This window comes from Aythya marila (assembly GCF_965140915.1).
Source record: "Aythya marila genome assembly, chromosome: 2".
NCBI lineage: Eukaryota > Metazoa > Chordata > Aves > Anseriformes > Anatidae > Aythya > Aythya marila.
Window position 1 is genome coordinate 53,978,082 of NC_139043.1, and position 24,440 is coordinate 54,002,521.

Sequence of the window (24,440 nt, forward strand, 5' to 3'; positions counted from 1 at the left end):
AGCAAGTGTAAATTCTCAGACTTGAAAATCGGGAAGGAAATTGGACATCCAAATGTTTCCTGTGAATACAGTGCTTTTTATGCAAAGCCAGGAATGCTTTCTATGGAAAGATTTTCTCTAGTAATTACTGTTTATAGGAGTTTGAAGAGTGTTCAATGTGTTTGTCTCTGCCAAGAAACATCCAAGACAAAGAGAAAGTGTAGTTGTAGAATAAATTAATCAAAATAATTAATGGCAGTACTGGACTGCTGCATTAATAACCTGTTCTGCCTCTGTGACAAGGATTGTTCCTTATTTTTAGCTGATACTATGGTGTCTGTCACAATCAGTACTTGCTGTTTGGGTCTCCTGAATGCTACTATTAAGAAATTGTTTAGTATGAATAGCTGCTATGAAAAAAAGTAAGTGGCAGGAGTGAATGTTCTTATAAAAAAGTAGTTTGATTCTGTGTACCTTTTGGTCTATGGCAGAAAGCAGAGTATTACCTAATTTACCAGTATTCATCTCTGTAATCAAGCTGATTTGTGTGTTTCAAGGCTATCAGCATGGTTTAGTGTGCATGTTGCAAGTATGTTGCTGTTAGAAATTTGAAAGCAATTGAGTAATTCATAACAGGAAAGCTTTACATCTTCGTATTTGTTTCTGTCCATATCAAGTCATTTCCTGTAGCCATCCCTTCAGAAAATCTGGTGCCCTGGGACACTGAAGAACAATCTGAGGAGGAAGCGTGCTGCCCGTGCTGGTGCTGCAGTGTTTCCACTCATTTTCCTGACCTGTAAATAAAACCTGCACTGAACAATGATGGGGGGTAATGCTGAATGCAGTACAGCAAGGTTGCACATGGTGTTTTGTCAAAGAAGGCATGGGAAGTGAGTCAAACTTTTTCAGAGCTCTGCATACTAAATTTATCAGTGGTGAGCTGGTGTGGCATTATACGGCAGCTGGCCTTTGCCCACATTAAAAAGCACTTAGATCCTCAATTTCAACTCTCTCTGAAAGAAACAAATCTGGGAGGTCAAATTAAATGGTACAGGAACCATGAATGGGTATCAGCCTAATAACAAACAAACCAGCCAACCAACCCCCTGTGGTTTGTCTGCCGGTAGTCTGTCAAGAAAAGGACTGTGAGGATTGTAAGCTGACCGAGGAAACAAGTTGGGAAGTGTTTGGGGAGCAGTGCCGTGCGTGCTAGAGTCTGCTGTGAGTGAGTGTGAGAGTCTGGGGGAAGGGAGAGGGAGGTTTTAAAAAAATAAATAATTCAAATGAGGTGGAGTTACCAGAGCATGAGTACACTGAATGGGCATGCTGGCAGGAACAGCGAGCAGCAATGCGAGCCGGAACGGTCAGTGAATTATTTTCTGTCTGGATGGAGTGAACTCCGTCTTCAAATGAATGGCTTTGTTTAGAGTGAGTCTGGTTTTCTTTCCATGCGGACACGGGAAACTTCTTTGCTGTGGAGCTGTAATGCACAGAGCAGAGTGATTGGTATTCTGATGTGGAGAATGGCTTTTCCCGAGCCTCCCCGCGGTGGAGGAGCTCGCCTGGCTGCTGTACTCTTCTGAGCTGCAGAAAGAATGCAGCGCGATCGGCTCAATAGGAGGAAGCTCTTCTTTTTTTCTGCCCTGAAAAAAGTTTGTGCACAGCCCACGCTTCGCGAGAGAATTTCTGTCATGATGGCTTCCATAGGTAGGTTCGTAGTTTCCTGCTCTCCCTCTTTCTTGTTTGTTTTCCCCAGTCGGAAAACTGATTTTGTGGGGCTTCTGTTTTGCTAGCCGCCGCCTTAGTGCTGCGCAGGAGGGAGTGAAACGCAGTCTGTGCTGTAGGGAGTGAAATGGAGTCCGCACTGTGTGTGTGAAGTGTGTGTGCGGGGAGGAAGATAGGGGTTAAAAAAAATATATCACTTTGGCAATTCAGTGATAGAGCTCTGTCTATAATGCAGTGTGCTGCAAGAGTTTCCTGAGCTCATTTGTGCAGTTGTGGGTGGGGTGGGGCTTGCTTGCATGTGGTGTGCTTTTATGTTGGTAACAAACTTTGAAGGAAAAAAAAAATTGGGGAAAGAATCAAGCCTTGTGTGTTAAGTAGCAAGGTTTGGAGTCTGCAGAGAAATTACAAAGTTTTGTGGACACCGAGTTTTGTCAGTATGAGCTTTTTCCCTGTGATCTTTAATGAAGTGACAGGTCATGAAGCAGGCGACTCGAGATCTTTGTGAAGCTGTTTTTTCTGTTAGGGAGGGACTTTTTTTTTTTTTCTTCTTCTTTTTTATTAGAAGAAATGGGAAAAAGGGGACTGCCGGGAAACATAAGTAATTGCTGACTCCTTAAAAAAGCTTTGCCTAGACTGATTCTTTTTCCTTCTCCAAGGAGTTTCTAGTAAGATTATAGTGGCATTGAATTTCCTTTCAGCAGAATGAAAAGTCTTTCCTGAATGAGGAATTTCACATATTTTTTTGCTTTCTTGCTTAATGAGGTAAACAGTGTATTGTGCCACAAGCATTGGCAGAGTAATTCTTCTATTTCAGCCAGTACTTTGTTAGATTTAAAATATTCTTGTTTTCTTAGTCCAGATCTGAATTTTCCAGTCCTAGAGCAACCAACTTGTTGCATGGTATGATGTGCAGGATGCATCAGAATACTTTGAAAGGGTCTTAATGATTCTTATGGCCTTAATGAAGACATTTTTTTCATTCAGCCAGCAGCAGCGGATATTCATGGAAGGATTTCCATCCCCAAAAGGAGAGTTGCTGGTTGCTTAAGAGGCAGAGCAAAAAACACCTAATAGCTCCACTTTTCAGTCCTGCTACAACAATGATCTGAACACTGAAGATTAGCTGAATAGAATTTGTTCTGATCAGTTTAAATTTCAGGCTATTAAAAGCAGCTTCTGAAAAAAAAAATATATTTTTTGTTGTTCTAAAGCAAAAATGGTATAGGTATCCTACTTCAAATCTAAAAAGCAGCCCTCATATTTGGTATTCAGGCTGCAATGAGCTGTTTGGACATTTATTATGAGCAAGTGACTCCAGAAAAGCGAACAGGTTGAAGAGGTTGTACTACACATTTGTGCAGTATTTTAGAAAAGGGGGGGGTGAAGTGAGATGGTTGGTCTAAGGTCTGAACATTAGTTTGATTGCTTCCGTTCCTCCTGCTAGGTTCTCCTGAGACATCAAAAGCTGCATACTCAGACCTCTCTGGTGCTAGCACCAGGGAACTGGACTGAGATGAGAAATGCAGAACTGAAACTTTCTTTGACCCTCTTTTCTGCCTTAAGCACAGTAGATAGGATCATACATGAAACTGAAAATTTCACTGAGTCTTGGTGCTTGCTTTCCAAGAATGTCAGAAAGTCAATCCTGAACTCAGTCCTTCCTTTGTTCACTTGACATTTGCTCTGCTGTGCTCCACTCCTCCCCCTTTTAATTGTCTTTTTCAGTGGATCTGCCAGTAGAGGAGTTGCATTTTTCAGTTCTGCTGACACACCCCAGACCTGTGTTTCCCACATGTCAAGCAATTTTAATTCCTAATGAACTTTGGTAGCACAAAGAACAGGGCAAGCATTTTCCTCTCTTTTTTTTTTTTCTTGAAGGGTGCTTGTTCTTCCAGAACATTCTGCCTGAAAAATGAGTACTCTTCTTTTTTAAGTTAGTACACTTATGATTCCTAGGGATTTTTTTTTTCTTCTAAAACTTCTACAATTTAATGCTAATTGTCCTATACAGCAATGTGAATATATGAAAATCCATTATGAGATAAACTAAGAATGGAACTGACTCTAATGGCAGTTAATTATTTTGCTGTAAAAAAAAAAAAAAAAAAAAGTCATATTAATAATTGTACCCTAATAGTTTTGTTGGGTTTGTTTTTGTTCATGACTGGATGATCTGCTGAACTTAAAGGCAAAATGGTAGTGTTCCTGTTTATGCATTATGGACTGACAGCTGTATGAGTGGCTCCCTCTCCCTAAAGAATGTTTTTATAAATGTCAAGCTCTGTGTTTTCATGTGACCTGGATGACTTGAGGAGATGCTTCAACAGATGAATTGCATTCCTAAGACAGCAAAACTATGCTTAAAGTCAATAACAGAGCATCTGCAAGATCTTTTAAAATATGCAAGAAGACGCACAACTGGTTGCTTTAGTCCCTAGGGAAGACTCTTTTTTTCTGGTACCATTTGGGGAAATAAAACTGAAATTAGTATAAACAACTTCAGAAAAGCATGATGCAGATCTTACTGCTTTAAAGATGTGTTGCAAATTCCATTCAGCAAGTATGACTTACTTATATTTCAGTATTTTTGAGTGAGTCAATGATATCAAGCATTTGTAAACAGTCTAAGAGTCTGTCAGGGGAATGGTAACTTCCTCAGAAATGCGGGAGAGTAAGATCTTCAGGGTAGGGACTGTGCATGGGGAAAACTGGGGTCTGGTAAATCATCCTTTTAGTAATATTTATCTCTGTGAGGACAGGGGCAGAGGGCAAGTGCAATTAATTCCCTGATCCTGGGGTTGCCTGGAGATAAGCTCATGCCTGGCACAGCTTCAGGGGGTTGCATTTGTTTGTTACTGGCAGGAGCCTCTGGGGGCCGTTATGGGAGCTAGAAGTTGCTGTAACACAGGAATGTCCTAGCTAGTGGATACCCACTCTTGTCATTCATCTTGCTAGAAAGACAGGAACTCTTGTAGAGATGTCACAGAGACAGCCTTGCTCACCTAGTACTTAAAGAGGAGAGCTGCTATTCCAAGGATATTTCCTCAAAGAGCAGCAGAGATGATTTGCAGTCCTCTTTAGGCATAAGACAAGAATGTTTGTTTGTTTGTTTATTTATTTATTTTCTTTAAATGCACACAAGAAGTATTTGCATGAAGTTAGAAGCCTCCAGTACAGCAGTGTAGCTTACCTTTACTTATTAGTAGTTTCGGTTCTAGCTTTTAAACATGTTATTTCTTCCACCAAAGAAACATCTGAGAAATTCTTTACCATCTCTCCAGATATGCTGTTTAATTTTCCAGGTTGTCAGCTCCTGCATTATGTTTTCTGTAATATCCAAGCACATAATATGTACCACTGAGATTCTTGTCAGTACTATTAAATGAAGAAAATGAAGCTGGCCTTGCTAGTGCAGCAAAGTTAGTATGTGTATGCTAGAGCCACCATCTTCACAGGTTCCCTTATCCTGCCAGTTCTGCCCATCTGATTTGGTTACTTGCAAAGAGAGTTGATCCACTCAAATAGAAATTAACAGAATCTCCAAGCAGTAGTAACTTTGTCTTTTCTTTAACAAGCATGGTTTTGCTATATTGTTGCAGGAGTTGTAATCCTGGTTGTTATTTGTAGGTTTTTGATAAGAGGGGGAAAGATACTCAACACCATCTGACCCTGTGGTGGTATTTTTTTTTTTTAATTGTGAAGTGTACTCCTTCTAAACGAACAGAGACAACAGTGAAGAATAGTTTATGAATGTGCATAAAAAACAGCCAAAACCAGCTCCTATATGAAAAACAATCAAGCAAACAAAAAGCAGAACAACAACAACAATTCTACAATCAAAATTAATTGGAAGATGGGAAGGAAATAGCAGAACTTCAGCAGTACATGTGCAATTCATAATTAAATACATATACATATATTGCAGGTGTGTGATTTTTTTTTTTTTTTAAATTAATAGAGGTAAGCAATTTTAAAAAGTTTAGAGATGACTGTGATACACTGTTATGCATGAGGAAGAAATTACTGTTACCACAGAAAGAAAGAAAGAAAAGATGGTTGGGAAGTACCTTTAGGGGTCTATAATTCAACCGGTGACTAAGAACAGGACCACCTGTACTCGCTTTGAGTTAAGAACCCCCCTCCTGATGTAGGTTCCACCATGATCCTGGAAACCTCTTCCAATACTGTACTACTCTTAGTGACAAAACACTTTCTGATTTCTAGTGAGAATTTTCTAAGATGTTTTTGTCTGTTACCTCTTTGTTTTGTTTTGTATCTTTCAGTTTGACCTGCTGGTCAAACTTAGGCAAAGGAAGGGAATGCACAGATGGTGGAAACAGGGCCATGTGCCCTGGAAAGAGTACAGAAACACTGTCTGGATGTGCAGAGATGGGATCAGGAAAGCCAAGACACTGACAGAACTAAATTTGGCAAGGGATGCAAAGGATAAGAGGGATTCTACAGGTACATTGGCTGCAAAAGAAGGACTAAGGGGAGAGTAACACCTCTGACAAATGAAGACAGACAACTGTCAACAATAGACGTGGAGAAGGCTGAGGTACTTAACAACTTCTTTGCATTGGTCTTCACTGCTGGTCAGGCTTGCTACATCTCATGAGTCCCCAGATCTCTAGGTGGGGGCTGGATGAGCAGAGTCCCTCCCACTGTAAGCGAAGAGCAGTTCAGGACCTCCTGATGCAACTTAACAACTACAAGTCTATGGAGCCTGATGACATGCCTGCCAGGGTCCTGAGGGAATTGGCTGATGTAGCTGCCAAGCCACTGTCCATCGTATTTGAAAAATCATGGCTGTCAGGCGAAGTCCCTGGTGACAGAAAAGGGAAACATCACTTCCATTTTTAAAAAGGGAAAGAAAGGAAGACCTGGGGAACTACAGACTGGTGAGCCTCAACTTTGTGCCTGGCAAGATCATGGAACAAGTCCTTCTGGAGGTAATGTTAAGGCACATGTGGGACAAGAAGGTGATCTGAGACTGGCTTCACCAAGGGTGAATCATACCTGACCAATCTGGTGGCTTTCTATGGTGGAGTGACTGCATCAGTCAGCAAAGGAAGACTGATATCATTTACGTGGACTTCTGTAAATCTTTTGACACAGTCCCACATGACATCATAATTTTTAAATTGGATAGATACAGTTTGAAGGGTGGACCATCTGGTGGATAAGGAACTGGCTCGATGGCCACAGAATGGTGATCAATGGTTCCAGGTGGAAGCCAGTGATGAGCAGGTCTCAGGGGTCTGTCTTCGGCCTGGTGCTTTTCAATATCTTCATCAGTGACGCAGATGATGGGATCAAGTGCACCCTCAGCAAGTTTGCAGACAACACCAAGCTAAGTGGTGCAGCTGATAGCAAAGAAGAAAGAGACACCATTCAAAGGGACCTGGACAGGCTGAAGAAATGGGCCTATGTGAACCGCATGAGGTTCAAGTCCAAGTGCAAGGTACTGCACCTGGGTCAGGGCAATCCCAGCCATGAGAACAGACTGGGAGAAGAAGACAGAGAGCAGCCCTGTGGAGAGATACTTGGGGGTTCTGGTAGATGAAGGGCTCAACATGAGCCAGAAGTGCACGCTTGCGGCTCAGAAGGCCAACTGCATCTGGGGCTGCATTAAAAGAAGAGTAGTCAGAAGGTCAAGGGAGGTGATTGTCCCCCTCTATTTTGTCTCCATTGGAGCCCTCAGCACAAGAAGGATGTGGAGCTGTTAGAACGGGTCCAGAGGAGGGCCACAAAGATGATCAAGGGGCTGGAGCACCTCTCATATGAAGAAGGTCTGAGAGCCAAGGCTGTTTGCCCTGGAGAAGAGAAGACTGGGGAGACCTCATTGTGGCCTTTCAATACTTAAAGGAGTCTTAAAAAAAAGAACGGAGAGGGACTCTTGGGTAGATAATAATAGGACAAGGGGGAATGGTCTTAAAATAAAAGAGGATAGATTTAGACTAGACTTTAATAGGAATTTGTTTTTAAGATAAAGAAAGTCAAAAAAGAAAAATCTGAGAAGGAGACAAAAACTGTTAGTAGTTAAGATGATTTATTTTTTTCTAAATCATCTAAATTAGAGAGTTGAAGAAATACTGGAAAAAGCAGGGGTTCTGTTGTTAAGTCAGTGAAATATCTGAGTGATCTTGTGCTATAAAGTTCAGTTTATTAATAAAGTAGATTTGTAGAAAGTGTTGCACATTCGCATGCTTCCTCAGAGCTCCATGGCAATGGAGCAAAGTAACAAAGTGCTGATTCAGCATTTGGTTACTGCAGATTTTGGGGGAGATATCCTGAGGCAAAAGAAACTAATGATGACTGTCATTATCTCAATCTACAAGTTATTTGGAGGGTTTCTCAACAGACACTTATTTTCTAAAATATAAAACCCCCAAGTATATCATTTTAAAACTGTGAAGAGCATAAAACAGTTAACTTCACCTTCTCAGACAATGAAAGGAAAAACATTGCTGCCTGAGTTTTTCAGGGTTTTTGCTTTCAGGCTTGCTTAAGTGTACTTATGTTTAACTATTCTCAACAACAATAGCAACAAAAAAATTGCAATACAGTAAATAAGCTGTTGTTCTCAGAGTTTGAAACTGTTCTCAGTGTTTGAAACAGTAATGGTAGAATTTGGCTAGCAACAGATTGGGAAAATTTAGCTCTGAATGAAAGGTGGAACAACTTTTGCTGGGAAGGGTAGCACATACTATGCAAAAGAGGAAATAAAGTTATTCTCTTCCCTGGCAGCTGAAATAATAAAAAAGATCCTAAGCATCTTTCACTGAAGCCTGTTTCTTGTCCTATTTCATGTGCTCTGTACAAAGGAAAAAACTGTGAGACCAAAGTTGTTTTTTTGTAAGGGTATAATCTGATTCAGTCTATTTTTGTGAAATTGAAAGCTGAATATGGCAAGTACAAAATATAAAAGTTTCAGTAAAGTTGGTAGTTTAAAGTTGGTAGGCAGGTGGCAAGAGAGAGTTTCAGTGTTATCTCAGTCTCCTATTAATTTTGGCACCTTAGCATTTGGAAAAGCAGAAGGAGAGATGATGAAAGGCAATATGGCTTCCCCAGAAGAACCATGCTTAATGGTGGACCATCTTGCTGTCTCCTTTTTCTATATGCAGGAGTTTTAATTCTGCTTTTCCCAGTGAGCCCTGTAGAGGTTGTTAAGAAGCTTCACAAAAAGGAAGTCTTAGCACTTGTGTCATCCATTGGAGGAACTCTTTCTACAGGAAGCCAAATCCTTTTGTCATAAATTCACCATTTCCAGGTTTTCTGGCTTTACATAGTAGCATAAGCTTCTGCTACCCCCTAGTCACGATTACAATTGTGCACTCCTTTTCACTTCGTCCAGTCCAGCTAGTTGTCACTGGACTTTGCATGTCAATACTTAGCTCTCTTCCACTAAAGTTCTTTTCCTTTTACTTTTTTTTTTTTTTTTTTTCTGTGAAACTATGATTTTCAAAGTAATCTTTCCTTCAAGCTTTCTGTAGAAAGGCTAAAATTGTGCTTACTCAGTGTCATTAGTTTCGTAATTTGCTTACTGATGTTTTTTTCCTTTAATTCATTGTTTCTTTTCTACATCCTTTCATATGATCATGGGCCTTTTATCTTTAAGAGAACTTCCTGCAGATGGAGGAACTAAATAATTGGATTTCTTCCCTTGGGTATACTAAAACTTTCTTCAATTCTGTTCTGGTCTTTTTTTGCTTTTCCCAGAGAAATCTTTCTCCACTTTTTTTCTTCTGTAGATTTAAAGATTTGTAAAGAAACATACCTAAATGAACCTTTTTCATAATATGTGCTTAAGATCTTCATCCAGTACATTTTGCCTTACTGATATAATTCAAACCGTGAGGCATCTACCGTGTCTCTGGATATGTTGTTTTAATGCTTAATACTGGAGGGGTTTGTTTTGGATTCTTGCTTTACCTTTCCTTGTACCTCAGCTCTGACTTGAGTCTAAATCTTATGCCAAGAAATTCAGGTGAATGGCAGAATAACTTGGCTTAATGAAGAATAAAAATGAATATTGTAAAAGGGAAGTGGCAATCATCTGACCTTTGGTGTCCTGAATAAAATAAAGTTGTATCAGCAGAGACTGTTGTCACAGAAACTCTTACAGTTCCCTAGATGTCGGAAGGAGAGATGAACAGCTCAGCACCGTGGTGGAGTAGTTGGTAGTGCCAAAGTTGGTAGTGCCAAACTGTAGTTGAAGCTAGCTCAATGTCAAGCTCCAAAGTGCCATTGAGTTTTTCTTGAATGCAGGGGATTACAGTGTACATTTTTCAGAAGTGTTTCAAAGGAACGAGTGTCTTGAGAATGCTTGTCTGGTAGGACAAGTCCAAGGTGAGTCCTGAGTGAATGAGAAATACCAAGTTTATAGAATGTGGCCTTCTTTGTTGGAGAGCAATTTTTTGCTGTTACCCTTAATTGGAGAGCTTCTCTTTGCTCAATCAGGTAATGACAGGACAAGGGGGAATGGTTTTAAACTAAAAGAGGGGAGATTTAGATGAGAGTTTAGGAGGAAATTCTTCACTCAGAGGGTGGTGAGGCACTGGAACAGGTTGCCCAGAAAGGTTGTGGTTGCCCCATCCCTGGAGGTGTTCAAGAACAGCTTAAATGAAGCCCTGAGCAACCTGATCTAGTGGGAGGTGTCCCTGCCTAATGCAGGGGGGTTGGAACTGGATGGTCTTTGAGGTCCCTTCCAACCTGAGCCATTCTATGATTCCATGAATGCAGTCAGTCAAAAAAGAAATTACTTACATTGGGTAGAGAAGACATCTTGCACCAGCTCTTCCATTACACTTGTAAGTATCTTCAGTTCTGCCAGGAAATCTGTTTAAAGGAATTGTTTCATCAGCTGTTCATGTGAACGGTGAAATGGAACCTTTGAATGAGGCTGTTGGTACAGGGAATGTTTTGGATACATCTTCCATTAGGCTGGAATTTTACATCATTGATGAAGCAAGCCATCAAAGGATAGATCAAGGGACAGAAGAGATTGTGCAATGCTTGTAAATTTCACAAAGCTTATTTTTCTGCAGCTCTTTAAGGCTAGTAGTGGTTCAGTTACTTTGGCTTGCTTTAGAGTAACGTGCTTTTCTGTGTCCATTCATTTTTATGCTGTCTTGAGCTAGTATGGGGGAGGCCAGCTCGTATTGTAGGGAGCAGAACAGTGACTTAGAGTAACTTGAGGATTTTGACTGTATTTTTTAAAATCATTCAGAGCACGTTAGCTATCACCTTTGAACCAAAAGGAATACAGAGATGAGATTCTGTGGGGATCTGCTAACATACGAGGCATGCTAATGGAATGACAGCTCTTTGATTTCCCTACCGGACTACTTTCTCAAAAGCTGTGGGGTGATGTTGCCATTCAGCTGCTACAAGAAAAGAGAAAAAGGAATGCTTTTACATACCTTTTATCTGGACCCTGGCTTGGGTTAAGCCACTCTGCTTCTTTTTTTTCCTTTGCCTTTTTTTTTTTTCCTTTTTCTTTTTTAATTTTTTATTTTTTTTCCTTTTTTTTCCTCTTTTCTCCTTTCCCCTTCCTCCTTTTTTTTTTTTCTTTCTTTCTCTCTTACTTTTTACATTTCATTTTTCTTCTTTTAAGATAGGACATGTAGTGGATTCAAGTAGAATCCACTATAACATCTTACTTTCATATCACTGTTCTCCTGGGTACATCCAAGAGCTGCTTACAAATAGAAGATTCTTGCAACTTTTACTATTTTTTTCCCTTTGCTGCTAAGTGGGATGGTTGAATAGCAAGCTGGACCTTCTAACTTGCATATGGTCACAATAATATTTGTTTTTATTCCTGAGTGTCCCTTTTCGTCAATGTATGATGCAAAGAGTGCTGTTCATCTCTTAGGTTCTGTCTGTAAAGCTGATCGTCAGTGTCAGCAATTGTAGGTATTTTGACCTCAGCGTTTAAAGAGACACGAACATGATATTAGTTTTTGTGTGTCGGTTCTTTTAGTAGGGACCTGCACTTTTACATTGTCAGTGTTCTAACAGACCTAACAGTGTAGATTGAGAGGATCTGAAGCAAGAAGCACCAGTAGATTGCAGCAAACATGCCAGAGGAGTTTGTACCATGCATACAAAAAATCCTGTAGAAACTATAAGCTTGTACAGTAAAGGGTTAACAGCTGACTGGTGAGTGTGGACTCTGTATCAGACAATAGAGAGGACATAGCTGAAATATTTGGCAAGCTTGTTTTTAATTGAAATATAAACAAAGCTGCTTTCATGATAAGTGCCTTTCAGATATATTTGTTTCTAGCCTGGGAATAGTTATGCAGAGTTCGCGTTCATTTTGCAGATTACATGCCTGGCTGCCTGTGGCTTTTCACTGTTAATCTTTTACATGTGTGAAAATTTGGATATGAAAAGAAATGCTGTATCTGTCAGCATTCAGTCAGTGGTCTTTCTGTCATGCAGCTTTCAGTGATGTAAAGGTAATAGTGACAATCCAAAGCCTGAAACAAAGAAGAGTCACGTCTTCGTTCATATCTTTAAGCAAGTGCCTAAGTGGTGGGAGGAGAGGACTTTGCTATGTATAAATGCTTTGGTTTAAGTCTTGTGCACATACTTGAGATTGCATAACAGTGGGAGAAGATTTTAAGTTATTTCATAATTAGCTCCCCGTCCCTTTCTGCCCCCAGGTTCTTTGTAACGGGAGTCCAATGACTCCCCTACACAGTCTGATACCAAGGGGACAAGTATAGAGGCACTGGCGGAAATAAAAAAAATATATATGGAGTTAAGCCTGTGATCATAATCCCCATGCCTGCTGGGAATGCTTTATCCTCTCCTGTATCGTAACAGAGTTGTCTCAACCTGTAGTATAACTGGGAGGCATCTGCAGGTTCACATACATAAATGAAATGTCAGTTGCACCTAAGACATATTGCCTTACAGATGCAGCTCTGAGTAGATCCATTTGCTTTTAGTCTATGGAAGGTTGCATTACTGGGGAGGCTCAAGTGCTCATCAGGCATACAACGTTAGTTTGACCAACCCACGTTCAAGTAACCATTTTTGTTCCCTCAGATAATAGTTAAGACAAAGTATTACTTGTTTATTACATATTAAAATATTTGTTTATGGCTTAACATCAGTCTTTATAATACTTGGGAGCACCACTGATTTCAGCAGGAATATGGCCTAAGACTGTGTTTGCACCAGTGTGAGAGTGAATACAATATATCTGAACTATTATAGATTCAGATTTTCTTAGCTCTTCCCCACCACACCCATTTCTGTAGGCATTTCCTTTAAAGTTCACTTTAATGGCTGGCATGGATCTAATTAATGCTAGTTAAAGACATTTTGGTAGTTTTCTAATGCTTTCCTCATCCAGTTAAGTGGTTGCTCTGTACAGTATGTGTGCTATGTGAGGAATTCAAATGGTTTTCAGACAGAGCACTGTTTTGCAGGTTTTCTTATCTCAGGCATTTCTTTTAAGTACCTTCCATCGTCCTGATTCGAATAATAGCAGAGACAGACTGTGCCATGAAAAGTATTGAAAAGATTTCTTTGGACTTGCTTCAGTGGAGGTCACAGAAATAGTGAGAATCTTCCTTCTTTTTACATCATTAGAATGATTTCCTTATGGAAAAAATTAAGATTATTTTTAGTCTTTGTTGGGCTGGAGTTGTTCTCTAGCTGTCTTTTTTGTTGTTGTTTTTCTTCTCCACATCAATCTTTTCAAGTGTATCTAGTACTCTAGAGAGAGTAGAGACTGTTTCATCTGTGGTCTCCTCATTGGTTCCAGTCTTGCAGATGTTGAGGTGATCGGAACTATTCAGGTGTATGAAGCTATTCAGATGCTTAAGCACATGCAGTATCATATTGCATGGCCTTCTCTGAGGTAGAAAATAGCGCAGTTGAACATGAGCATATGTGAAAGGGTTTTGGATTTTTTTAGCGTATGCCAGAATAATTAAATGACAAGCTCCATAGAGCTTGAGTAGTTATAGCAATGCACCTGCAAAGAAAAGGAATAAATTGTTCCTTTATAAAACTCTTCAGTAGTAGGGATTTGAGGGAATAGTCCTGAGGGAAGTGGTGGATGAATTTGCTAGGTCACTATATTTAAAAAGTCATGCCAGTCTGGGGAAGTTCCCACCGACTGGGAGAGAGGAAACATAACCACTGTTTTTAGGAAAGGGAAAAAAGGAAGACCTGGGGAACTACAAGCCAGTCAGTCTCATCTCTGTGCCAAGCAAGATCATGGGACAGATCCTCCTGAAACTATGCTAAAGCACATGGAAAACAGAGAGGAGATTGGTGGCAGTTAGCATGGCTTCACTAAGGGCAAATCAAACCTGACAAATTTGGTGGCCTTTTACGATGGTGTTACAGTGCTGGTGGAAAAGGGAAGAGCAACTGATGTCATCTACCTGTACTTCTGAAAAACATTTCATATGGTCCTGTACAATATCCTTGATTATAAAATGAAGAGACATGGATTTGAGGGATGGACCACTCAGTGCGTAAGGAATCAGCTGGAAGGTCTAACTGAGAGTTGTGGTCAATGGCTCAATGTCCAAGTGCAGACATTGGTGATGAGTGGTGTCCCTCAGAGGTCTGTATTGGGACGAGTATTATCTAACGTATTTGTTGCTGACATGGATAGTGGGATTGAGTTCACCCTCAGGAATTTTGCAGATGACGCTAACCTGAGTAATGCAGTTGACATGTTGGGTGGAAGAGATAGGGTGGGACCTTGACAGGCTGGAGGGTTGGGCTGACAGGAACCTCATGAAGATCAGCAAGGGCAAATGCAGGTTCTTGCACCTAGGGAGGAATAGCCCTAAGCACCAATATAGGCTGGTGTGTGTGTGTGTCCTGTTAAGAGTACAGCTCTGCAGAGAGGGATCTGGGAGTCCTGGTGGGCCGCAGGCTGACAACGAGTCAGCAATGTGCCCTTGTGGACAAGAAGGCCAATGATATCCTGGGCTGCATTTGGAAGAGTGTTGCCAGTAGGTCAAGGGAGGTGATCCTCCCCCTCTACTCAGCCATGGTGAGGCCACACCTGGAGTATCATGTTCAGTTCTGGGCTTCCCAGGACACGAGGGATGTAGAACTACTGGAGCAAGTTCAGAGGAGGGCTATGAAGATGATGAGAGGAATGGAGCTCCTGTCGTACGAGGACAGGCTGAGAGAACCGTGTCTGTATAGCCTGGAAAAGGGAAGACCGAGGGGAGACCTCATTAATGTATATAAATACCTGAAGGGAGGGTGTAGAGAGGATGGCACCAATCTCTTTTCAGTTTCGCCCAGTGAGAGGACAAGAGGCAACAGGCACAAACTGAAGCACAGGAGGTTCTGGCTGAATATGAGAGGGAACTGGAACAGGTTGCCCAGAGAGGCTGTGAAGTCCCCTTCTCTGGAGATATTCAAAACCCGCCTGGATGCCATCCTGCGTAATGTGCTCGAGGTGATCCTGCTCGGCAGGGGTGTTGGATTAGATTGTCTTCAGAGGTCCCTTCCAACCCTGCCTATTCTGTGATTCCATGATTCTGAGATGCCATCCAGAGGGACCTTGACAGTTTTGAGAGATTGGCCTGTGCAAACCTCCTGAAAGTCAACAAGGCCAAGTGCAAAGTCCTGTGCCTGTGTTGGGGCAATCCCAAACATGAATAAAGACTGGCTTAAGGAGCCTCTCCCAGTTGTCATGACCTTTCAAAAGTTATCAGGAGTGGCCTTGCAGTGGCATTGGCCTTGCAATGGTATCAGCCTTCTCCCTCAGCTCTAGAGGGAACTACCATCAGGCCCCAGTGGGCTTGCATATATCCAGTTTGTTAAATGCTCCCTTGCTTGGTCCTTCTTATCCAAGTCAGTCTTCCTTGATCCAGACTTTCTCTATATCTCAGGGACTTGAGATTCCCGAAGGCTGGGCTTACTGGGAAAGACTGGGGTGAAGAAGACATTGAGTACCTTGACCTTTCCTGTCATTTGCCACTGAGTGCCCTGCCCCATTCAGCAGTGGGCTGAAGGTTGGGCTGAAATAACCCTCCAGTTTTTTTATCACTTCGCTGTTAAAGTGCATGCTGTATATAGTTAGGTAGGAAACGTGAACAGACATTTCTGTCTTAACACTGGGCTGTGGAATGCAGAACAACTTGCCTCTGCCATTTGTTCTCCTGCTGGATGTTTTCAGCAATCAGTGTTGTGAAATAAAATGTTACTGTTTAAAACGTAAAAAATAGTTTTATTAAAAGCAAAATTGGTCATTTTATAAACACTTTCAGGCAGTACAAGGCCTGTAAAAATGTGAGTTGTTTTTCAATTTGTCTTGTATTTTGTTTCCTTTCTTGCAGAATCTCAAAGTTACAAAGAAGCCCTTAACCACTCTATGATAATGTCTGACAGCACCATGGGTGCCAACCCTGCTTTGATGAGGTCCAACATGCAGATGGATCCTTCCTTTCAGCGGTGTTTAGCATCTTCATGTACTGCTTCAAGTAACAGTTCTATCCCGGTGGGAGAAAGGTAGGAAAAGATTCTCTGACCTGATCGTTTAGTTCTCATTATTGTGATTGCCAGCGAAGATGTTATGCTTGCTTGTTCATTGCAGAGCATTTTTACAAGAACTTTTGAGTTTGGTTGTGATATGTGATTATGTTGTTGCCCACCATCTGGAAGTTAACACATCCACAGATGTTTTTTATATGTCTGAGAGGCACATGTGGTTTTAAAGAAAATCTAGGAATACAAAAATGAATAGGGACTATCAGTGGTCAGTCATGAACAATTACTTCTATTTACTTATTAGAAGGGGTGTTTTATTACAGCTGATAATGTTTCCTTCTCTATCACTCTGCAACAACATTCTTTTGTGGCTAACTGACCTTTTCATGGATAATTGGTTCCTTTTTCACAGTAAGTAAGTACTTGGAATGCTGTTGGTTGATGTGTCAAACTCTCAGTAAGGACTTAAGTGTGTTGATTTCTATATGTTTTCCTATCTAATTAATTTCATTTTGAGTCAGTACTTGGACTGTGAAAGAAGTTTCCTGTTGTAATTACGACTGTGAATCATAATAATCTTGTTAGGGGATCCTGTTGTTTCCCCTAGCAAAGTGGGTTGCACCTGGCATCCAGAACTCACTCAAAGTGTTGATTCATATTTAAAGTAGTGAGAATTTAATGGTACACATTTATCAGCTTGAGCTGGGTTCCTCCAAGGAGGGACCCCACTCAAGACTTTACTTGGATTCTTACACCCATACAATCTTAATTTTGTCCACTATGGTCCAATCAGTTCTTCACACATATACATTATGTTACTTCAGACTGGCAATTCTTTGTTGCAGAGCATAATATCTTCTCTTATCTCCTGGGGCACGCTCTCGTTCTGCTATGTCCTTGGTCAGCACATCCCCACCCCCCAACCACACAAAATGTTGCTCAATCACCACTACGTAACAGGTTCAGGTTATGGGAGCTCATACTGCGGCCTAAGGCTTCACCAGATTTGCCTGACTAATGTCAAACAATAGCTACCTGAGTTCCTTACATGCCAGTAGCTTGTTTCTCTTTTGCTCTGTATCAAGTATGTTAGTATTTTCTGAGGAGAAGCCAATTTGACATTTAATTATAAGTGGATATGAATTACAAGCTTATCAGGCAATGCAGTCATTATCAAGTTTGCATTCCTTCCTTAAACTTTATCTAGAATTTTTTGTTCCCTTCTTTTTAGGCGTTTTATTTTTCCTGTTGCTTTTCATTTCATCTAGCTGATAACTACAGCTTGTGTTTTTTTTTCTTTCTTTTGGAATGGTTCCTTTCCGCCCTTTGCTTCCCTTCCATTTTTTGATGGTCCTCCTACTTGGATCCGTTCAAATCTACTGGTATCCATTTCCACAGTTCACTTTTAATTAAAACTTTCTTTATAATTTTTTAAATATTTTTTTATTTTTTATAATTTTTATGCCAGTTCTTTTCACTTTCTATCTCAAAATGGGTTTGTTCTCTCTTTACATATGATATTGCTGATATTGTTTTTCAGCCAAAATTAAAGGGGCATCTCACTTTCAGAAGAAAGAAGCCAATTTAAACTTTCATCAGATGGTTTTGTCAGAAGCATAGTCTGTGGTGTTTAGAAGGATATTTGTTATCCTTCACTTGGGCAGGTGGAACTCTTATCCAGTAGAATAATATAATGTTTACTATTGTCTATATAAATAATAAATATATAAATACTTAACATTTAAGTTCATCAATCAAACAGAAGCTTGGAAAAGTGTTTCTCGTTCTCTGTATTGTTTTATGTTTGTTGTTTCCATATGCAAAAATTAACCACTGGACCTGCTTCTCTTCTGCTTGCAAGATAAATTTTATTAGAAAGGGGCCTGATCTAACAGTTGGGTCTTGTGGAATGTGTTCTTACCATGCTTATTCACTTACTGTGTGATGGTGAACAACTCTGTCCTTAGCTCTTGTCTTGCATTCTTTCCCTTTTCCCCTTTTTCTCTTCCCTCTTTCCCCTTTCCCTTTCTCCCCCCTTTTTTAAAATAAACATAAGAGACTCTGCATGTAAGATCTGTTGTGGTAGTGTCAGTTTTGTTCCATAAACTTTTGTCATTGCCTTTGATGACAGCCTTGGCTTAACAGCCTCCTACTGCTCTTTTTCAGCCAGTGCTGTAAGTCACCATATGGAGGTTCTCCAGGACCTCTGTCTGTGAAGCAATGTTGTACACAGTCTCACTGAATCAATTCATATTAAAAGTAACTCTCTCAGTTAGGAGGCAGGAGTGTTTATAACAGTGCTGAATTTGGTGGCCTGACTTACAGTACAAGCGCAGATATGGTGTCATCAGCATTGCTGGATGGAGGGTGAGATAAGGCAGAAATTAATGAACTACACTGAAGAAATGAATGATCAGGGTGGGGCTGAAGTCCCTTGTTCCAGCTGTATTGCCAAATCTTTCTTTTTGTCAAAGTGTACCTCAGTGAGCAAGTGATTGCTTTCAATGATGACCACAGTATGGACTGTGTAGTGACTTCTTAGGAAAATTATTTGGCTGTTTTGTTATTTTTGTGTTCGATTTTTTTTTTTTTTGACAGCTCTCCTACAAAAGAATGTCATTGGCTTGAAAGCAGCCCTAAATCTTCCCCATCGCTCCAGCTTTCAATGGGAAATAACAGGCCAACAGGAAGTTACCTTGTGCCTTCGGAATTTTCACACCCTGTGCAAGATGGTTCTCTCTTGTCTCATTTCCAATCCCCAGGACTGCAAGCTGTCACCCGGAGCAGCCTGGAGAAATCGCCAGTGGAGCAGCAGCAAGAACCTGCTAACAGTTGCAGTGCCCGGGCCTACCGGAACTACAGTGGGGGCAACATGGTCTGTAGCTCCCCTCCAGAGGAGAAACAAGCTACTTTCATAGCCAACACTAGCATCTCTCCTAAAACCATGAGCTCATCAGTGGCAAGTGCAGAGGACAATGTCTTTTTGGCACAAAACTTTCTTACAGTGGCCTCTGGACACAATAGTCAAAACAATACGGTTCATCAGCACCTTGGAGGGAACCTACATTCTCAACCACCTCTTCCAGAGAAAAAGAGGTCCTCTGAAGAGGACCGTTCCTTCACCTCTGTCTCACCTTCTTCAAGTGGCTTCTCTAGCCCCCACAGTGGAAGTACAATCAGCATCCCATTCCCAAACATCCTCCCAGATTTCTCAAAAATTTTAAGCACTTCCCTCGTGCCAGGTAGGTTCTGCATCAGAGAAATGCAAAATACTTCTGAGTTGTATGAGTTTAGCTCCCATTTAGGGGATTTTTAAGGAGGGGGAAAAAACCACCAGAATAAAAATGGCAGAAAGGACTTGAATGCTTGCAATAAGAGGCACCATTTCATTGGTTTTAGATGTATTATTCTGAGGACAGTGCTGCAGAACTGTTTCTGCCCTTCCTTAATTGTCAGCCAGGGGTAGCCCACCTTTTGAGCTGTGAAACCACAAACAAGGAGTATGCAGTCCAACCTCTCTTAATAAAGGCTGGTTTCTTTGCGCATCTTTGCTATATTTATGTCAAGAATAGTTACAAATATCGATATGTATTCACTGGGTCCCACTGAAAAACTTTATATTTGGTGTAGCTTTATAAATGTAAAAGTTTTTCATATTCTTTAGGTTTTGCAAAATTAACCTTTAAGAGGGCTTTTGGAGTCTTAACGTATGGTTCTAAAACAGTTCAAAGTTCCTCTCTGTTGTCCTTCTAATCATGAGTTTTTAGAATTATTAATGTGGTTGGAAGTTAAAAAGAAAGGCAAAAAATGCTTTTATATTTAGAAAATTTCTTAACTTCTCTTTCCCCTTTTATTTTATAGAAAACACAACGGATAAACATGTGACTGTGAAATTTGTCCAGGACACATCCAAGTTCTGGTATAAACCAGATATTTCAAGAGAACAAGGTATAACAATTGATGTATATTCTGAGGCATATGCTTGCAGAAAGGCTAGTTGGTGAATGTGTCTTATTTTTTTTTTATGACTACCAGACATCTAAAATAATTACGGAAAGAAATACAAAATCTATAAGGGCTGAAGACAACTTCAATTTATTTTGTCCAAAGGCAGAGTTTGAGAGTGGAGGGCATTCAAATATTTCAGACAAATTATTATCCTAACTTGAATAACTACATAGTAATTTGAGTATTCCTGTGGTAGCTGCTGCAAAAGTGCTTTACTGAGAAACTAATTTGTCTGTTGCCTTCTCACAACGATGGAAGTTGTTTTAAGGTATGCTGAAAGAAAATCTGAGCAGAATATGCTCTATTAATACAATCTAATATTATGGTGAGTCTTCACCAGCGTGCCTGGCAAAACTATTTAGCCCTCCAGAGTTTGGAGTAGCAAGCATGTATGATTCAATAACAAACAACTGCTGCTCTCAGAAACCGTTTGAGTACAAATGTGATGTTCTGGCATAATTTCAGCCATGTGTGTTGCCCTGTGTAGATAGGTTGAGAGCAGTCCTTGTCTACCAGTTGTTCTGTAGCCTAAATTTCACTTCCAGCTGCAAGTGACATACATTATTTCTTAAAGATCACAAAATAACACTCCTATGGAATAACATCTTTATGATGTACAATATAGATACATCTATATGTAGATATATTACTGAATGAGAGGGGAAAGTTTTTGTTTCATGTATGAAAATACATGAAAACATTTCCATGTATGAAAATACATGGAAACTTATACTTTGACCCTGCATCCATATGTAAATAAAGTATTTTGGATGCTTTGTAAATGCAGTCAGTCTGACTGACCATCCTTGTGTCTGTACTGTAATATTGGGCTATACTGAATAGCATTTAGTAAGCTATTGAAAGCATTTTAATCTGGGATTCTTAAAATGAAGTTGTTGAAAAGGAAAATGTCAAAGCAGTTCTGCATTGGGAAGGAATTTTACATCATCAGACTTGGAACTAAAACCAAATAGCTTTCAGCTATTGGCAGATGATGAATTGCCGTGTCTGTCTAGTTCATATTTTCTCAGACTGTGAGGATGCCCCTTATAATGTGGTGGTAAATAGGAGCCTAGGAGGATAAAGGTCATAGAAAATGGATTATTTATTCACCTCTGGATCATGTTTCACTGTTTGTTTCATTTCACTCTCCTTCCCATTTTCTGCTCCCCACCCATAATGAGCACTGAGTGCTCTGCAAATGGGCAGAAACAGTTTCCTGTCTTGATGTGGATTTAAAGAGGAGACTAGATCATAAAGGAATGTTAAACCTAGCTGCTTGAACAAATGAAAACAATTATCTTCCCAACTTTGTAGTATGCCTCTTTTACCAATTAAAATCCATTTTTAAAAGTGAGGTTAAGATTTTTGGTTATTAGATTTTAGTCTGTAGCAGACTTATGCCAAACAAGAGCAGTTTTCTTGCAAATGATTTCTAGGAAGACTTTGTATCATTCTTCAAGCAGAGATCACAGACTATAGATGTAAAGTGTTTCAGTGTTTGGACATTCGAAGAGCAAATACCCACTTTCATCCTGTTTTGCTTTAAAACACATAATAGAGTGAGAGTACTTTGCAGAGACAGAAACATTGTTTATAGATGAGAACCGATGGCCTCTGACTATTGAAGCTACATAAGAAAAGAAATACACTGTTGTCTGTTCAGCCTGGGAATTAAAATGCTGTGCTTTCTGTCATGATTCTAACAATTTGACAATATGTAAACAGGAATCAGCTTGCCCTTTTTTCTTAAAAAGAAACAACATGGGGCCAGGAAAATTGGGAATAGGGCCACATTTTCCTTGCCTGGGCTGTGTGTGCACATGCACATACTTGAGGTGTAGTTTTTGTCATTTTGCTCTTATTTTGCTGCATTTCCTTTGATATGGTCACTGAGATCAGAAAAAAAAAAAAAGAAAGGGACAAAACTCATATTTAATCTCTTCACCTTTTAGTACATTTTCCAAGTATAAGTGTCAGGTATTTTTTTTTTTAGTTTAGTGTGTGGCATTTATTTTTTGGTTTGATTTGGTTTTACTTTTTTAAGGGAGGGTTGTCTGCCATGAACTTACACCTAAAATTTCATTTGGAGCTTACATCAGCACTGTCAGCTTGAAGCTGCATTTGCATTGCCAGAAAGTTCATATGTGGCTATCAGTATCGCTTATGATCATCAGTATCAGACTTGATTACCTAGGTCAGTACTGCAACAGTAGTTGTTAACTAATGTTTGCACGGTATTCTTGATAAATGGAAAAGCATGTAGCAAATGAAAACTCATGCACAGACCTTTGGTGTTTATTCAGATTCCAGCTTCAATTTTGTTGTATCATTTCTGTTGTATCATTCACAGCTCCAAGTGATCCCAACTACATGTGTGCAGGCACTGACCTGAGGCACAGATTTAAGCTACTGTGTAAAAATCAACTTAAGCTACTGTGTAAAAATCAGTTGTAGCCTAGTGGGTGGTAGAAATCTGTTGACTTGTCAATGTAACAGCAGTTTACCACTACTCAGCATTTTCTTCTGGAAGCACTGATTGCATGAACCCTGGTAGAACCTGCATCTTTCACAGTTAAAAAAAGTCACTAGGGATCTGTATTTCAGGCTTACTTTGAAATAAGTATCCATGAAATTCACATGAGATGTTTTTAGTCAGATCTCCCCAAATACGTTCAATTATAGTCTCTTCTACAGCAGTAGAGACATATAAAGGATCTTATTTTCTTTACTCTCCTTTTAATTATAGATTTGCACCTGTAATTTTTGAGTGTGTGTATTGTTTTGGAAATGTTTTTCTCTCTTCTCTAAAATTCTTTACAGCCATTGCTGTTCTCAAGGACAAGGAGCCTGGGTCATTCATTGTTCGAGACAGTCATTCTTTCCGGGGAGCCTATGGGCTAGCAATGAAAGTTGCTACACCACCTCCTTCTGTTCTGCAGTTAAATAAGAAAGGTACTGTATGCCTTCTATCTGTCCTTTAACAAACCACACGTTAGAAAGTCTGTATTACTGTGTGTTAATCAGTAGGAATCTTCCTACTTACAGTAAGTGCAACTTGAATTACAGGCTCCATTTAGTTCCTGGCACTAGTATCTTATTGAATGGGACTGGATAAGATGTTTGTTCTTCAGTTTGACCATGGCTTGTGAATGTATGTATATTGTGGCAGCACATGTATCATACCTTACCAACCTGACACAAAAACCGTCATCTCTGTAATTGGTCCTCCCTAGAAATTAGAAGTCTGTGTTTCATCCTCATACGATCATGCAGAGCTTTCACTTGGCTGGGATGTTGAATATTTTTGACCCCAGGATTTTGTTTTGAGACAGTTCAATGTTATAGAAAAATCTTAGGAGGTTCCCTAAGGAAAGATGATAGTTGTTTAAAAGAAGTGATGAAATACGTATATTCTCCCAGCTCTATTGCCTCCATATATAACTTGTGCCTGATAGTTGTGAAAGCTAAAATGAAAAGAACACAAGGAAAGCATAAATCAATCTATGGGATCCCAGTAAGCAGTATCTGTAGTGTTCTTGGCTCATTGGTGCTACTAGAAAGGAAATGGGGTGAGGAATTGGGGTGATTTTCATTGCCGGGGGGGGATAAGCAAACATAGATCACAGGAAAGCACTGAATCTTAGTGTGGAAGTGTGCTTTGCTCTTTCTTTTTTTCTTTTTGCTAAGATTTAAAGCTTACTCAGAGAGAAGTGGCAACATCAGCAATCCACTTGTATTACAATAACATTTTTGAATTCTCTACACTTCATATGTTATCTTGAGATTTCTTATAAAAATTGTCATATAATACTTCTTTTTGTTGTCAAGCAACATCAACAGAACCACTGCAGTGTCTAATTTGAGGTAGACGGTAGGGGTGCACTGGTGATAGCAACTGCAAGGAGGCAAATGGAATAGCTGTAGGTGTTTTTATTAATCTCTTCTTATAAGATCAATGAAATCCAGGAAGACATGAAAGTTCAAGCTCTACTAGTGTTTAAGAGCCAGTTTATGTTAGTTGTACTACAGGTAAGTGGTAGCAAAAGAAAATTGTAATCAAGACTCTAGTACTCTTCCAGTTCACCCTCAGTGATATTTAGCTTCGATTCCTACTGCTTCATCCTGGAGGGCACGAATTTGTTCAGTCTCATAGAATCATAGTTTGGAAAATACCTCCAAGATCAACTAGTCCAACTGTCCCCCTACCAACCAATATTACCCACTAAATCATGTAC

At 40.0% G+C, this 24,440-nt stretch overlaps 1 protein-coding gene across 8 annotated transcripts in view; it reads left to right on the top strand.

The window, feature by feature from the left end:
• The window catches only part of TNS3 (tensin 3), a 247,992-nt gene that overhangs the window by 206,669 nt on the left and 16,883 nt on the right, over positions 1-24,440 (top strand). For all 8 annotated transcript variants that reach the window (XM_082754611.1, XM_082754606.1, XM_082754607.1 and 5 more), the window contains 4 exons: positions 16,044-16,215; positions 18,793-19,436; positions 20,056-20,142; positions 23,026-23,157. In XM_082754611.1, the coding sequence (XP_082610737.1) occupies positions 16,044-16,215; positions 18,793-19,436; positions 20,056-20,142; positions 23,026-23,157 (1,035 nt within the window). The remainder of the gene's footprint in view (positions 1-16,043; positions 16,216-18,792; positions 19,437-20,055; positions 20,143-23,025; positions 23,158-24,440) is intronic.